This window comes from Nicotiana tomentosiformis, chromosome 7 (assembly GCF_000390325.3).
Source record: "Nicotiana tomentosiformis chromosome 7, ASM39032v3, whole genome shotgun sequence".
Taxonomy (NCBI): domain Eukaryota; kingdom Viridiplantae; phylum Streptophyta; class Magnoliopsida; order Solanales; family Solanaceae; genus Nicotiana; species Nicotiana tomentosiformis.
In genome coordinates, this window is record NC_090818.1 from 31,682,217 (window position 1) to 31,700,441 (window position 18,225).

The following is an 18,225-nucleotide window of genomic DNA, read 5'->3' on the forward strand; positions in this document are numbered from 1 at the left end:
TTCTCCTCTCTCAGCCTCTGCAATACAATACCCAAGTGTTTTGCATGCTCCTCCTGGTTACGTGAGTACACCAGGATATCATCAATAAATACCACGACAAATGAGTCAAGATACGGCTAGAATACACTATTCATTAAGTGCATAAATGTTGTTGGGGCATTGGTTAACCCAAAAGACATTACAAGAAATTCATAATGGCCATAACGAGTCCTGAATGCCGTCTTTGGAATATCCGAATCCCGAATTTTTAACTGGTGATACCCCGATCTCAAGTCAATTTTGGAGAATACCCTCGCTCCCTGAAGTTGGTCAAATAAATCATCAATACGCGATAAAGAATATTTGTTCTTGATTGTAAATTTGTTCAGTTGTCTATAATCAATGCACATCCGCATAGTACCATATTTCTTTTTCACAAACACAACTGGTGCACCCCAAGGTGACACACTAGGCCTAATAAACCCTTATCAAGGAGTTCCTGAAGTTGCTCTTTCAATTCTTTTAACTCAGCTAGTGCTATACGATACGGAGTATCCGGCATCAAGTCAATACCAAAATCAATATCTCTTTCGAGTGTCATACCCGGCAAGTCTACAAGAAATACATCCGAAAAGTCTCGCACTACCGGTACTGAATCAATAGTAGGGGTATCTGCATCAACATTTCTCACAAAGGCCAAATATGACAAACACCCCTTCCCCGCCATACGTTGGGCCTTCAAATAAGAAATTACCCTACTAGGAACAAAATCTAGAGAACCTCTCCATTCAACCTTTGGCAACCCCGGCATCATCAACGTCACGGTTTTTGCGTGACAATCCAGAATAGCATGACATGGAGACAACCAATCCGTACCCAAAATTACATCAAAATCAACCATACCGAGTAATAAAAGATCAACTCTAGTCTCCCATTTCCCAATAATTACCACACACGACCGATACACACGGTCCACAGTAATAATATCGCCCACTGGCATAGATACATGAACAAGTGAAACTAAGGACTCACGGGGCATATCCAAATAACGAGCAAAATATGACAATACATATGAATAAGTGGAACCAGGATCAAATAATATAGAAGCCTCCCTGTGGCGCACTGAAATAATATATGTGATCACTGCATCTGAAGCAACAACATCTGTCCTGGCAGGAAAAGCATAGAATCGGGCCTGACCGCCACTTGATCGGCCTCCCCCATATGGGTGACCACTAGCTGACTGTTCCCTACACCGAGCTGGCTGGGCGGGTGGTGAAGTAACTGGTGCTGAAGTCATAGTCTGACTTCTCTGCTACACTAGACTTCCAAGCGACGAGGACATTATCTCTATATATGCCCAAATTCCCTACACTCAAAGCAGCTCCCCGGTACTGGTGGTGGTGTTGACTGAATCGGGTCCCGAGAACCAGAATAACTACTAGAAGCACTCGGTGCAAATGAACCCTAAACTGAAGGAGCACGGGACAAACTCTGGACTGGCAGGGCACTGAAAGATGACTAACCCTGGTGAGAACTATATGAACCCTGGCTGGATGATGCACCACCGTGAACTGGATGACCCGTCTGAGCGTGTCTGTAAGGACGACCCCTACCGCGGTAAAACTGACCCCCAGAAGGAACACCGCTAAAATCACCTGGACCACGAGGCCTCTTAGCCTCCCTCCCGAGTCATAAGTAACCGTAGCTGATATGTGAGGCCATAAATGAACCTCCTAATCCTCTCCCTATCAGTGGAAACCAACCAAACTACGTGACGAGCAAAGTCATAAAATCTTATCTCGTACTGCGTAACAGACATACCATCCTGACGTAACTGCTCAAACTGTCTGCGCAACTCCTCTATGCGGGACTGCAACACAAACTTCTCCAAAAAGAGAACGGAGAATTCCTACCATGTAAGTGGTATAACAACGACCGGCATGCGCCTCTCATAAGTCTCCCACCATCTGAAGGCAACTCCAGAAAACTAAAAAGTAGTGAACGAGACCCTACTGTCTCCAAAATACCTGCTGTCTGAAGCATCCACTGGAACTTATCCAGAAAACCCTGAGCATCCTCCGACTCAGCACCACTAAATGATGGAGGTCGAAGCCTCCCAAATCTCTCAAGTCTCCTTTGCTCATCATTTGCCATAACGGGGACTATCGGGGCCTGAACAACTGCAGCCGGCTGGGATGGTAGTGCACCTGGTATCTGAAGTCCATGTACCACCTGATCTGGAGTACGGGCAACAGAGGTATGAGTACCTCCCCCGGCCTGAGAAGTGGCAGGTGTGGCCTGAGCCGAAACCACCTGAGCAAGGCCAGTGCAAACTGTCAATATCTGGGCCAAAGTCTCCTGAAGGCCTGGAATCTCAATGGGCACAACTGGTGCCTGAGCTGGTCATGTCGGTTCAGCCATATCTGGAATCTGCTCCTGAGCTAGAACAATTGGTGGTGCTACAGGTGCTGCTCCAACTATTGTACGAGCTATATCTCGGCCTCTACCTCGGCCCCGGCCCCTACCACGGCCCCGGCCTCTCGCAACCCTAACTGGTGGCACTGGTGGCTGACCGTCCGATTCGGTTGTACGTGTCCTCACCATTTCTGAGAGAATAAAATAACAGAAATTTAGTTTTTGAAATCAACAATTCGCACGAAAGAATACAAGAAAGTGAAATTTCCCTAAGGGTTAGGCAGCCTCTCGAAGATAAGTACAGACGTCTCTGTACCGATCCGTAAGACTCTACTAAACCTGCTCATGACTCATGAGACCTATGTAACCTAGGCTCTGATACCAACTTGTCACGATCCAAAATTCTAACATGTTGTGATAGCGCCTATCTCGATACTAGGCAAGCCGACAACCTCATTAAACCACAATTTTTTTTAAGTTTAAAAATATAATATTTAAACACAATCCACAAGTCTCGCAAATACCGATACACACACTCCCAAAATCTGATGTCACTAAGTACATGAGCATCTATACATTACAAGTCTGGAAAAACGTGGTCTATAATAATCTGAGACCAAATACAATAAGCAAAAGGATAGGGAAGGAGAGACAAGGTCTGTGAAACATGGTTGCTACCTCTGAATCTCCGGAAAATTGATTGTGTGAAAGAATCAACACCCACTGTATACGGGATCACCTGGATCTGCACAAGAAGTGCAGGGTGTAGTATAAGTACAACCAACTCAGTAAGTAACAATAATAAATAAAGAATTGAAAGTAGTGACGAGCTCCTCAGCTAAGTCCAAATACATTACTTTCCAATATAAAAGAGTAGGCATGCTCTCAAGTTCAACATTTAAGATTTCACTGAAATTTCATATCAAGTTTAACCGAAACAGAAAATAATGTTTTTTCAAAATTTCCAAAAATAATGATATATGACAGCTGAAATGCAGCAGATAATGAAATCAATGCATCCTCTCAGAGTAACAATCACTCAGTCCTCCCATTCACTCCAACCCCACAGTCACTCTTTCCTCACAGTCGCTCATTCCTCATACTCACTCATCACTCGGCACTCACACTTGGCACTCGCACTCAGTAGATACCTGCGCTCACTGGGGGTGTGTACAGACTCCGGAGGGGCTCCTTCAGCCCAAGCGCTATATCAAGCCAATCATGGCATAAATCAATAAAAACATGCTGCAGAGTGCAGCCCGATCCATAAATATTCTCACAATTAGGCCATCGGCCTCACTCAGTCATCAACTTCTCCAGTCTCTCGGGCTCTCAGAAATCATGATAATCAGCCCAAAAATGATAATATGATGTTTTAATAAATAGCAACAGAGACTGAGAAATAATATGAAATGAATAACTATGACTGAGTGTGAAATTACAGTTTGAACATATAATTCAACCACAGAAATAACCCCAGTGGGTACCAATAATAATAGTATATGTCTAAGCATGATTTTTAATACGAGTCTCAGCTCAATTTTCTCTAGCACGTAGAGAATGTACGGATATCAACAGATAATTCAACAACACAGCCCCATGGAATTTGACCAAGTCACAATTCCTACAATGCACACCCACACGCCCATCACCTAGCATGTGTGTCACCTCAAAACCAATCACATAACACATAATCTAAGATTTCATACCCTCATGACCAAATTTAAAACTGTTACTTACCTCAAGACGTGTAATTCTTTATTCTGCAATGTCTTTTCCTCGTGAATTGGCCTCCAAATGCCTCAAATCTAGCCATAAATAATTTGATTCAGTCAATAAAATATATTGGAATTAATTCCATAAGAAAATACTAATTTTTCAACAAAATCCGACATTTAGCTCAAAATTCGCACGTGGGGCCCACATCTCGGAACCCGACAGAAGTTACAAAATCCAAAATCTCATTCAACCACGAGTCTAACCATACCAATTTTTACCAAAATTCGACCTCAACTCGACCCTCAAATCTTCAACTTAAACCAAGAGGGTTTTCTAAATTTTCCAACTTAATTCACCCGTTAAATGCTAAAAATAACCATGGATTCAGGTAATTTAGCCAATATTGAGTTAAGAACATTACCCCTTTATTTTCTCTGAAAATCTCCCAAAAATCGCCTTTATCAGAGCTCCAAATCAGTAAAAATGGAAGTCTCATTTTCAGAACTTAAACTCTCTGCCCAGTCATTTGCTCTACGCGATCGCGGACAACCACACGCGATCGCGAAGCATAAATTTTCACTGCCCAGATTTAACCCTACGCGATCGCGGACTTTTCCACGCGATCGCAAAGCTCACCCTCACAGGCCTACGCGATGGAGGACTCGTCCACACGATCGTGAAGCACAAAACGCGTGACCTCAACTTCTGCTCCACTTACTCTACGCGAACGCGGTCTTCTTCACGCGTTCGCAAATAACAAACTCACACAACTAATAACTTAGTTGAAATTTCAAGTTTCCACAAACGACGCCGGAACCTATCAAATCGAGTCCGATTGACCTCAAATTTTGCACACAAGTCATAAATAACATAACAGACCTATTAAAGTTTTCAGAATCGGATTTCGACCCAGATATCAAAAAGTCAACCCCCGGTCAAACTTTCCAAATATTTGACTTTCGCCATTTCAAGCCTTATTCCACTACGGACCTCCAAAAATATTTTCGGACACACTCCTAAGTCCAAAATTACCATACGGAGCTATTGGAATTATCAGAATTAAATTTCGAGGTCGTTTAAATATAAGTTAATATCTGGTCTACTTTTTCAACTTAAGTTTTCAATTAAGAGACTAAGTGTCTCATTTCACTCCAAAATCCTTTCGGACCCGAACCAACTAACTCGGTAAGTCATAAAATAACTCTAAAGCATAAATTAAGCAGTAAATGGGGGAACGGGGTTATAATACTCAAAACGACCTGCCGGATTGTTACAATTACCTCGCCCAAAGTACCATAACCGACTCCAACACCTCTCTAACACCTCAAACCAATGACCATCGATCCGAAACTAGTCAAACTATGTGCAAATCAATCAAAATATACCCCAATGCGTACAATTTAATAATTTATAATAATTCTCAACTCCGCTCGACAATGTTTTCGAATAATTCTCAACTAGTCAAATAATTTATAATAATTCTCAACAAAGTCAAACCTCGGGCCCACGTGCCCAGATTCCGAAAGTTTTCGATGATGAACATTACGCATGACACCATGAATTCAAATATATAGTTTATTGCTAATTACATGTCCAATTTCATGGTCAAAATCCAAGAATACCAAATTCCACCAATTTTTCATGTTTAAATCCATATACAACTCATGTATTTAACTGGCAATAAGTAGGAAATCACTTACCTCATGATTAATGAAGAAAATCTCCCCTCCAAGAGCTCCAAAGTGGGCCAAGCCAAGTGAAAATGGGAGAAATGCGCCAAGTCCTGAATTATATCCATGTTCTCCCACGTGCTTCCTCTTCGCAATCGTGAAGGACAAAATTTACTGCCCTCCAAAATGGCCTACGCGAACGCAGACAACCAATCGCGAACGCGATGTTCTGTAACCCAAACCTACGCGATCGTGGATAGCCTCACGCAATCTCGATAAACAACGCGTGGAAATTCTCAGGCCTTTTGTTCCTTCTTCTCGAACAAGTCTCCTCTGACGCGTTCGCATAGCACAACCCTTCCAAGCTTCGCGATCGCAAACTTAATTTTGCAAATGCGTAGAACAAATGCTCACCAGCCAAACTTGACCCTTCGGGATCGCGGCCCTCTCCTCGCGATCGCGGAAGAGGAAATCAGATGCCCAGAAACCAACAATTCAACAAAGTCCAAAATGATTCCGAACTTAATTCGAAACACACCCGAGGCCCTCGGGACCCCGTTCAATCACGCCAACAAGTCCCAAAACATAACACGAACTTACTGAAGGCCTCAAATCATGCCAAACAACATCAAAACTACGAATCGAGGATCGAAACCTTCTTTTAACTTTCAAACATTCAAACTTCGACGAACGCGTCCAATTCATACTTAAACATTCCGGAATGACACTAAATTTACACACAAGTCGCAAATCACGATACGAATCTTTTCCAAGGCTGGAAACCCCAAACGGATATCGATAAAACCAGAATCTACTTCAAATCAAACATAGCAAATTCTTAAACTTTAAAAATATCAACTTTCCATAATAAGCGTCGAAATGCTCCCAGACCACCCGATACTCTACCCGAACATACGCCCAAGTCCGAAATCATCATACAAACCTATTGGAAGCTTCAAATCCTGATTTCGGGGTCGTTTACTCAAAAGTTAAACCTTAGTCAATTCGTCCAACATAAAGCTTCCGAATTTTGAATTTCTATCCACATCAACTCTGAACTTCCCAAAATTTAATTCTGACTACGCGTACAAGTCATAAAATATGAAGTAAAGTTACTCAAGGCCTTAAACCGCCGAACGATGCGCTAGAACTCAAAACGACCGATCGGGTCGTTATAGTTGGTCTACGGTACAACGTAGGAACCGATTTTGCAGGCGAGCATGCTACAGGTTAGGACTTCCCTCACTTCCAGTGCTATTGGTGAGCTTCGCTTTTGTTCGTGGAGTATTTCTTTGAGTCGTCATTATTTAGCTATTTCTTTGTTTACTTGTAGAACTGGACAGAAAATCTCATGTCCTGAGAGTGCGTCAGTTTATCAGTAAAGGTTTCATAAACACAGTTGGTGGGCTAAGATTCATGTGTTTTTTATAATAAATTTACAGTATTTAAGTAGTTACTACGAATAAAGTTTTGGAGTGGGTTTATTTTAGATATTCAAATTAATTAAAAATATTTGATTAAAGTATTACCTTGTTGCATATAAAGATTGAAGTTATAATGATTTTGATAAGCGCAGATGGTTCGCTCGGTCAAATTTAGCGATCGAATGCCGGTCACTGCTTGTTCAGAAAATGGATCGTGGCAGATATGCAATTGATTAATGAACTGAAGTAGCTATTGTATGGGGTAACATTAATAAACGATAGGTGGATGTTCAACGAGTTGACACATGGACGTAAAGTTAGGTAAGATATGAGTCAATAAATAGTTAGCACCGGTTACCAATATTTGACCGATGCTGAATACGTTTCGAAGGTATTGGAACCGGGAACGAAGATTTGAAAGGAAAAGATCGATTGGAAAAGATAGTATTCAATGAGCAGCCATTACAAAAAAAACTCTTTATTAATGTTCAACCGTTATGTAGTCGTCAAGAAGGGGGTTTTCCTATTAAAGAAGAGCTTGATTTGGGGATCTTGTCTCCCTGAAATAAGCTATAAATAGGAAAATTTGTATCCATTGTAAGATATGAAAAAATCATCTGTACACAAAAGCCAAAATTTATTCTTATTCTATTAAACTACTTTCTCTCTTTTTATTCTTGATATTGCTCTTATTATTGCTACAAGAGAAGCTGAGCCCACAGTCAGACTTGTATTTTTTTTTTAATTTATTTTAATCAATGTATTTCAGTTCTTAATTAATTTATATTTTTGGGTCAAATTAATTCACGTGTCTATAAATCACGTTATAAATTTAATTGTACCATTTTGCGGATAAACAATTATAATATTTTTTCAATACACTCAACCATTCTCAGCCTACAGAATTTAGTTTCAATCAATTAAAAGACTGATTCATATCGTCCTTTCCTTATTAGTCACCTGCGTGCTAATTTCTTTGGAAAGGAAATAAATTTGTCTCAACTGTAAAAATACACTGAGGATTAGTACTAAGGACTCGATTTATGTTGACAACTCGACATCAGTGTAATTCAGTAAGGTTCACTTATGAGTTATGAGTGATAAAGAATAAACGAAAACAAAATTAAGATGATATATTATAATGACAAAAACTGATTGATCCAGGTTAACCTTTGCTTGAATAATTAATGAACTCATACCTTTCAAAACCTTTTAAACTTTGTCAGATCCTTGATTACATTACTTCTCTCTTTTTTTCTTTTTTTTCTTTTTTTTGATTGATTACATTAGTGAACAGACAACTTATTCATTTATCATTTAATGCTAACAATCTGCAAATTCAAACAACATTTATTAATTATGAAGAAGAAAAATAGATGAATTAGTCGCGATCCTTTTCTGGAAGAATTAGTAAACACGTATTCGATTATTGTGGTGATAGTTTTCAAATCAAACTGCAATAGCCCACCAGACTCGGTATTGAGTACTCTTAAGTTTCTGATTACATATTATTCCAGATATCAGAAGGTACACAAATAAATACTCTGGGGCTCAATATAGGTGAGTTTAGTTAAATTATTTTCGTCTAAAATATGTGTAGCTTTAGAAAATCAAGAAGATATATATTATTATTATTTTTCTTTCAAAAATATCGTTGCTCCAATAAATAACCTAAAGAGTTTTAGAAGAAATCAAAGAAATTTGAAAGGATATAGAGGGTAATTTGATCAAATAAGCTTTACGATTAATGCTTGAACAGATAATTTTCCTAAATTGATGTGTTAAAATGCTTACCAACAGTTACATTGAAATGAAGGAAATAGGATAGGAAAAGTCATACTTGTGAAGTCCTTCAGCTTTAGACCACAACAATCGTTGTCCCTATTGTATTTACTTTTGGTTTTGGAAATTGAGAGATGTCTCTATAATTCCACTCAATGTCCCAATCTAATTTAAATGTTGTTTTAGCTAAATAAACTTGGTCCAAGATAAGTATATCTTTTATGACACCAGAAGATACACCACTATTGCGTAATAACATATATTCCGTTAATGCATAAAATATTAAATTATGGTGGATGTCCGTAATAGGAGTAATACTCACTACTCTTCTCCATTATCTCCATAACTCCCACTATTCTGATATTTATGGAATTATGATTGTAACTTTATTATCTCCCTCATGATCTTCCTCCATAATCTCAAATGCTTAATGACATGTTGAATAACATGTTTACGGCATTCTTTGGTATACCTTTATGTAATACTATAAATAGAGGATGGGACGTGATATTGTATATGCTTGAAAAATACACTTGAATACATGGAAGAAATAAGAATCTCTCCTCTCTTTCTCTCTATATCTCTTAGCTTGTTTTTCCTTGTTCTATATTATTACTTTTAGTTATATTTTATAACATATTCATATTTATAGCTATGCTACTTATATTTATTTCTGTGCTACTAAGGTGAAAATAGAAGATGAGGGTAATATAAAAGATTACTTCCTAATTCGGGGTAGGAGCTAGTGTAAGAATTACGGATTCGTAGCTTTGGTCCAAACTTTATATTAGCTTAAAAATTCGTTGAATATGTATAAATTATTAATTTAGAACCCAATAACTTGAAATGACTAGAATCCCAAAATCATAAACTTTGAATCCTGGCTCCGCCTTTGCATCATGTAGTATTGATTAGGGTTTATTCTTGAATCTTGATCATTAGGGGTGCTTATCAGGCGGATTGGCCAGATATTTATACTAACGGTTTGGCTTATCAATTATCGGTTTAAAAATATAGTAATTCGCTAGCCAACCAATAAGACATTGGACAGATTGGTATCGAATTAGGGATTATCGGACGGTTTATCATATTAGCAATTAAGAAAAAATTTAGAGTAAGCATTACATCTGCATTGACTTGGCAATGATTCTAGATGAAGTAAATGAGGCCCTTTATATTGAAAACTGAATTGACTGAGTAAGACTAGAAAATAGAAATTGAACCACAATAAAAGCGCTCTTCAAAGCTGAACTAATTAAGTAAAGCTAAAATTTCTTGACTTTGCTTTGTCTTTGAAAATCAAATTCATTCAAAGCTGGAGTGGGTGTAGTATTTGGGCAACGAGATACTTGTATATACGGAAGTAGCTGACTAGCAGTACTACTCTGCCCCAACTAACTTGAATCCAATCCTACATCAAGGTCTATATATGTTACCAGATCATTACGGGTTCCATATACCTTGGACCGACCAATAAATATTACTCCCTCCGTTCTAGTTTATGTGAATTTATTTCCTTTTTGGTCCGTTCTAAAAAGAATGACCCTTTCTCTAAATTTGGAAATAATTTAGCTTAAACTTATAATTCTACCCTTAACGAGAAACTTTTATAACCACACAAATACTCTGGCCCCTTTTTGATTTGTCTAGGACCACAAATTTTAAAAGTCTTCATTTTTTCTTAAACTCCGTGTCCGGTCAAACATGTTCACATAAATTGGAACGGAGGGAGTACTACTTTATATAAATAAGGGTAAAAGTATAAATATAAAAATTCTTAACGGGTTAACGGTTTATCATATAAGGAAAATGAATAATCCGCCCTCAACCGTTAAGCCGTTAATTATAAAATTTTAATTAATTCACCAATCATTACCCCGATAACCCGATACCAATAAGTCAATAAACCGTTTTTACAATTACGGTTCGATCTTGAACAACCTATTGATCATCAACTACCCCTTCATTCCCAGCTAGCATCAAGTACTTGTCCCTTCTTGTAAGATTAGTGCATTCAAATCCCAATGCAGCAGCCAGTTGCCTCTGTATATAATTAGCCACCTCATGGCTAGACTTTCCACCAGCACAAGTCAACTCTTTGGGCACTTTTCCAAGAATCTCAACAGTGTAAGAAGGTCTTGGATTCATCAAAAAGAAAATAGGGTCCAAACATTTGAGTCCACTAGCAGTAGTCCCATAAAACATGCTCACATTTGTGTTCATAGCCACAGGTACAATCTCATCAGCTAATTCTGCAAACAAAGAGCTGAACCTTAAAAGATATGGCTCCCTGCATGTGGTTCCTTCTGGGCAAACCACTAAGTCACCTGTAAGATAATACAAATAACACACAAAATAAGAAGAAAGTCTCGAGGCATGAAAAAAACTACAGCACATTGCATATCCAGCTACTGTATGTTGACACTTTACTTTATTACATCTCATGAAAAACATAGGTATATTTATAGAGATGAAAGAAAGTTATTCGAAATAGTCATCTTATTTAATGAATACAGATGTCTTTTAAGTTTATATTTAAATAAAACATAATGTACCAAACCTTTTACTCCATAAAGTCATCAAACTCATTTTAACCTTTAGATATGGGACAATCCCACTTCAAATTTATTACTACAAAGTATTCCCTCCGTTTTATTTTATATTGCGGTGTGTGAATACAAATTAAGAAAGAAAGAAAGACAGCCTTTTGGTTTTAAACATACCATGACCATTCTATGACTATTATAATAGTATGTCAGTAAAAACAAAACAGAAAGTCTAAAGGTATCAGAATAAAAAGAAAAAGAGTGGTATCATACTATAAAATAGACAGCGAGGAGTATCTTAGATCACCTTCACTCAGAAATCTCTTCATGGCCTCAGCATCTTTGTTTCTTGATCTTGTCAATCTCACAGTTTTTATAGGAGCAAGAATCTCAGCCATTTTGCTTAAGCTGTAAGTCACTGCAGTCAAAGGTTTTCCCAAGGACGTACAAAGGAAAAGAGGGTCTAAAAGGGTCCTATGAGTGCAAACATAGAGAACTCCTTTCCCATTTTCTGATGTTAGAGGATCAGTGCCCTTTAATCTGAGCTTCATACCACTTAAAGTGCACAAGAAAATGGTTATATTGTAAGGCAAGTATATCCCAATGAAGACTCTGACGATTGCTAGTAATATTCCAATTGGAAGCCACATGAACATGGTTAATGTTGCAAGAGGAGTGGGAAGAAAAACTAGCCTTCCATCATGAAACACTACAGGCTTTGGGTATTTCTCTCTTGGCAATACTGAGCTGGTTGTTTCCTCTTTGTTGACCACATAAGCTTGCTGTTCAAATTAAATGGCAGTTCAGTATGTAGTTTCTAAATTTATTTCCAAAATTTTGAAAATGCTATGTCTGAATTCACATCTAAACTAGTCAGTTTGACTCTCGTACTCCGAAAAAAGTTCACATAATTTGGAACATTAAAGAGTCAAGAAGTTTTTACCTACAAAAGAAACAACTATTTTAACTATTACAAGTTTACAACGAAGGAATTTATTGATAAATGAAATGTAAGGTAGACGGAAAATAGACAATAGTGACGAGCATACCCTGCAAAGGGAGATAAAAGGGCGATCAAGAAAACTTGAAGTTCCAATTCCAATATCTGGCTTCTTTTCCCCAAAGAATTCATTGATTGCTCTATGCTTTATAAGTATCCCTGAACTTGATACTAATCCAGTAAAATAGCTCCCAACAGTGTGCAACTCTGTTCCTTTAACACAATCAACACTTAAATACTCCTTAAGAAAACCTTCCACCATAAGTCTAGGCACACTTGTGAAAACCACTTTAGACCCTGCTGATATTAATACCTCGTAAACATGAACATTTAAATTTTCAAGAAAAAACTTAGGCAAAACAGCTCTTCCAACACTGTCCATATCCATTAATCTTAGCCCACAGAATGTAATAAAGATCATAACTCTTAACTTGAGTTCATAATCAAGAACCAATAAAAGGGGACTTGATAGAAGTAAGAAGAAGGCTCTGAAAATGCTACCACCTTCAAAAGCAACTAACATGAAATATGGAAAGAAAGATTCAGATCTAAGAAGTGTGCCCTGAATGTCACATGCAACTGTTTTTGATTTTCTTCCATGTATATTACACTCCCTTAAACTAGGGTACAAAGGAATTGGATGGGATGATCTAAAAGATGATGAGTTTTTGAAAAAGAAACCAGAGTTTTTAACCTTCATTGCAGCTATGTAACATGAGTTTGCCAAAAGTATGTACAGTACTACCATTGGGAAAACCATGTTTTTCACTACCATTGGGAAAACCATATTTTTCACTGGCAATGTCATTGAAGATGAATAATGGAAAGAGAAGAGAAAGAGAGGGAGGGAGAGAAAGAAGGGCAAATTGGAAGATATGAAGAAAATAGGAAGAATTTATATGATTGGGAAATTGACGCATATATACCAGTCAGCAGTTCTTGGCACCAAATTAGTCAAGAATTAGGTGCGGCAACAATTGGCATTCTGCTAGCCAACTCTTCCAAAAGAGACGAAAGAATCAAGGAATTGAATATTCTCACCCAGATTTCACTCAATTGAAGGATTGTGGGAGGTGTTCATAACACGCAGCGAAGACAATAATAATTCTAGGAAGATCTTTTCGTGTTGTAAAATTTATTTACATGTCAAAGTTGAACTTTAGAAAAATAATTCCAAGGAAGAATTAAAATGGTGTTATGTGGACTTTGAATTAGTCTCCTTATTAATATTTAATATATATTCCATATATAAATAAATATTAATTATAAGTACCAAATATATATATCACACATATATATATTTCAATCAAGAGATATAATTTAATTTTCTATTCCAAATAGAAAAATTTAATTTGTTCACAATATTAATTATATTCTCTGTGCTAGCAAAGAATATAACAATATTTTATTTGTACTAATAACTAAATTTATTTGACTAAATTAAATTCTTTAATTTAATTATCAAATAATAAAGTAATTCATCCTTTAGCAAAGATCAGAACACTCGTTAGTGTGCGACCTCATAGGTGCAATACTAAACCGGTAGTAAATTGATCACGTCAATATACTAATCAAGGGTGGCATCTAGCAACACTCCTCAACGACCGGATAGCATAAGTATATAATTTACTCTCAAGAACCTGTAGAAGAATAATGCATTAATCCCTTATGTCCTTATAGCTGTGGGTCACCCTAGGATATGGTTCAACTGTCAAATCCTAATAGGCGACCAACTATGTGTTCATGTAAAAAATAATCGACCATTGAACGACCTAAGAAACTCTTTTCTACTTGCATTCAATCGCCCTGGCCAAGGTCTTAATTTGGTCGGTTATAATTCATAACAAGATGGAGCTTAAACTCATTACCAAGAGCTGACAGATTCCATCTTGATCAATCACTAATTCTACAAGTATGTAATCGTACCCAATATCCTTTCAACTATCGCCGTAGGGCCATAGGTGTCTAATGTCAAAGCACAATAAATAACTTGTCAATTACTATGATGATATCAAGTCAAAGGAAACTCTTACATCACATTCTTCAAGAGAATATCCTATTGATAGTTTATGGTAATTCTAACCATTAGGAATTATCCAATAAATCGGTTCAATGATCATATCTCTATATACATCATCTATTGATGTGATTTAGTTAATGAGATCAACTAATCTTTATCCCATAAAGACGATGACATAAATATTGATCTAATCGGATTACCAATATCCAAATTAATAATCCTATGATCAAGAACAAATTTAGATTAAATTATAAGAAACTTCACTCTCATTATCATAATCTCCATCACGATGACAAATCCCAAAATTTAATCAAGGACGTTATCAAATTAATCAAGCAATTAATAATAAGTATGATAAAAGAATATCAAATGCCATATATTTTTATATCAAATAACATTCACAAAAATATGTTCAAATCATCAAATATGAGATTGGATCTGTGGCATATTTAATATATCCCTAACAATCTCCCACTTGCACTAGAGCCAATCGCTCTTGTATTTCATTCCCAATTTTCACTTGTGCTTGTCAAACTCCTTTTCTCCAAGAGCTTTAGTGAATTGGTCTACAACATTTTCCTTTCCATCAACTTTTTAAATCTCGACATCTCCACGTTCAATGATCTCTCTTATCAAGTGATACATTCGCAGAACGTGTTTGGATTTTTAATGTGATCTTGGTTCTTTTTGCTTGAGCAATGGCTCCAGTATTGTCACACAACAATGGAACTGCACCTTCTATTGAAGGAACCACACCAAGTTCAGTTAAGAACTTTTTCATCCATACAGCTTCCTTAGCAGCTTCACCAGCTGCTATATATTTTGCGTCAGTCACTAAATCAGCTATTATAGCTTGTTCGGAACTTTTCCAACTCAGTGCACCACCATTTAAGGTGAATACATAATCAGAAATAGATTTGTTATCATCTCTATCTGAAGAGAAACTTGCATTAGTGTAACCTTCAAGTTTCAACTCAGAATCTCCATAAATGAGGAATTGTTCTTTAGTCCTTCTTAAGTACTTAAGAATGGTCTTCACCACCTTCCAATGTTCCTCACCAGGATTTGCCTGATATCGGCTAGTCACTCCAAGTGCATAAGCCACATCAGGATGTGTACATGTTATGGTATACATGATAGCTCCCACTGCACTAGCGTATGGGATCGTACTCATGTGTTCTCTCTCTTCAGGTGTTTTAGGACAATTCACCCTAATTCCAGTGCCTATCGGTAGATAGCCTCTTTTGGAATTATCCATGCTATACCTTTTCAAAATGGTATCAATGTACAAAGACTGGGAAATTCCAAGTCGTTTCCTCGATTTATCTCTATAGATCTTTATTCCTAATATATAAGCTGTTTTTCCCAAGTCTTTCATGGAGAAGTGTTCAGATAGATAAATCTTGGTACTTTGCAGTGCCGGTATGTCATTCCCTATGAGCAATATATCATCAACATACAACACTAAGAATATAATTATGCTCCCACTAACCTTTTTGTACACACAAAGTTCTTCTTCGCATCTAACAAAATTGAACTTTTCAATTGTCTTGTTAAAGCGAATATTTCAACTTCGAGAAGCTTACTTTAGTCCATAAATGGATCTTTGTAGCATGCAAATTTTATTATGATGAGATGGAGATGTGAAACCTTCAGGTTGTGTCATGTACACATCCTCTTCTAGCTCACCATTAAGGAAAGTTGTTTTCACATCCATTTGCCATATTTCATAACCATAGTATGCTGCTATAGCAAGCAAAATCCGAATTGATTTGAGCATTACCACGGGAGAGAAAGTCTCGTCATAGTCGACTCCTTCGTTCTGATGATATCCCTTGGCAACGAGACGGGCTCTGTAGGTCTCCACCTTTCCGTGTGCTCCAATCGTTTTCTTAAAAACTCATTTACAAGCTATAGGTTTTATATCCTTTGAAGGTTCAACTAAAGTCCATACTTTATTTTCCTTCATGAATTCCATTTCGGATTCCATGGCCTTTTGCCATTTCTCATAATTAGAACTTTGTATAGCCTCTTCATAGGTCTTAGGGTCATCATTATTATCATCAATCTCATTTGATACATCATCTTGTACCATTAGATTTAATCTAGTTGGTACATGACGTTCTCGTGTAGACCTTCTAAGAGGTGTTTGTACAACTTGTTCACATTGTGCTGGATTTGGTTGTTGTTCAATTTGGTGTGGAACTGGTTCATTAACCTGTTCTTGAACTACATTTAGTTCTTGAACTTCAACCGTTGAAGATGGCAATTTCCTTGTCAACTTCAAAACATCCAATAAAGGTTCTTTAACTTATGTCTCATGATCTTGATTTTGTGTTGATTCATTAGTTTCTTGAACATCATCAAATTCTATTTCTCCACTATAATTTCCTTCCAAAATAAATTCCCTTTCCAAAAAGGTTACTCCTCTAGCCACAAACACTTTATGGTCAGAAGAGTGATAGAAATAATATCTCATTGTTTATTTGGGATACGCAATGATCCTACACTTATCAGATCTTGAGTCAAGTTTATCACACTGTAGTCTCTTAACATAAGCTGGACAACCCTAAACTTTAATGTGTTTAAGGTTAGGCTTACGTCCTTTTCATATCTCATATGGTGTTGTAGAGACTGACTTAGTGGGAACTTTGTTAAATAAGTATGTTGCTTCTTCCAAAGCATATCCCCATAAATTTATTGGAAGATCAGTTAACCCCATCATAGATCTCACCATATCTAATAAGGTTCGATTTATCCTTTCAGACACACAATTGTGCTGTGGTGTTCCTGGAGGTATCCACTGCGAGAAAATCCCATTCTCTTTGAGATACCTAGTAAAATCTTCACTAAGATATTCTCCACCTCTATCTGACCTTAGTACTTTCATACTTTTACCAGTCTGTTTCTCAACTTCACTACGAAACCTTTTGAACATTTCAAAAAATTCAGATGTGTGTTTCATAAAATACACAAATTCATATCTTGACATATCATCAGTGAAGGTGATGAAGTAAAAATATCCACCTCTAGCTTGAATTTTCATGGGCCCACAAACATCTGTATGAATTAGTCCCAATAATTCATATGTTGTTTCTCCACTTCCGGTAAATGGAGATTTTGTCAATTTTCCTTTGAGACAAGATTCACAAGTTAGATATGATTCAAAATCATACTTATCAATGTACTCTTCCTTGTACAACTTGTTAATTCTTTTCTGTCCAATATGATGAAGCCTATAATGCCAAATGTATGTATGATTTACTTGATCATCTCTTTTCCTTTTAAGACTAGAAACATGCATAATCGAATTAGCATTCACATTAGGTAAAACATAAACATCATGTTGGAGATAGCCATTCACATATAAATCATCACCATAATAAATAGAGCAAATACCATTGCATATGTTAATGTGAAACCCACGTTTGTCCAACATAGAAGCTGAAATTATGTTCGAAACAAATTTAAGAACATAATAACAATCATCTAGCATAATTACTTTGCCCGAAGGCATTATTAAAGAAATTGATCCTACAACTATGACTGCAACCTTTGCACCATTTCCAACTTGTAGATTAACTTCTCCTTTCTTTAGTCTCCTACTTATCTTGAACCCTTGCAACATATTGCAGATGTTATAACCACTGGCAGTATCTAATACCCA

The 18,225-nt window shown here is 37.0% G+C and overlaps 1 protein-coding gene across 1 annotated transcript; it reads right to left on the bottom strand.

The window, feature by feature from the left end:
- Window positions 1-10,629: 10,629 nt before the first annotated feature.
- On the bottom strand, window positions 10,630-13,572 carry LOC104087087 (glycerol-3-phosphate acyltransferase 1-like). The gene is made up of 3 exons (XM_009591484.4): window positions 12,588-13,572; window positions 11,846-12,320; window positions 10,630-11,319 (listed from the first exon to the last, which is right to left on the bottom strand). The coding sequence occupies exons 1-3, from the start codon at window positions 13,344-13,346 to the stop codon at window positions 10,934-10,936; spliced, it is 1,620 nt and encodes a 539-aa protein (XP_009589779.1). The 5' UTR covers window positions 13,347-13,572; the 3' UTR covers window positions 10,630-10,933.
- Between the last annotated feature and the right edge of the window lie 4,653 nt (window positions 13,573-18,225).

What these genes read in the sequence shown, in the direction of transcription:
- LOC104087087 (XM_009591484.4), bottom strand. Translation starts at nt 13,346, where the DNA reads ATGACATTGCCAGTGAAAAATATGGTTTTCCCAATGGTAGTGAAAAAC. An exon ending in CTTTTATCTCCCTTTGCAGG is followed by an intron (nt 12,321 to 12,587) that starts GTATGCTCGTCA and finishes TAATTTGAACAG; the next exon opens with CAAGCTTATGTGGTCAACAA. An exon ending in GAAGAGATTTCTGAGTGAAG is followed by an intron (nt 11,320 to 11,845) that starts GTGATCTAAGAT and finishes ATTATCTTACAG; the next exon opens with GTGACTTAGTGGTTTGCCCA.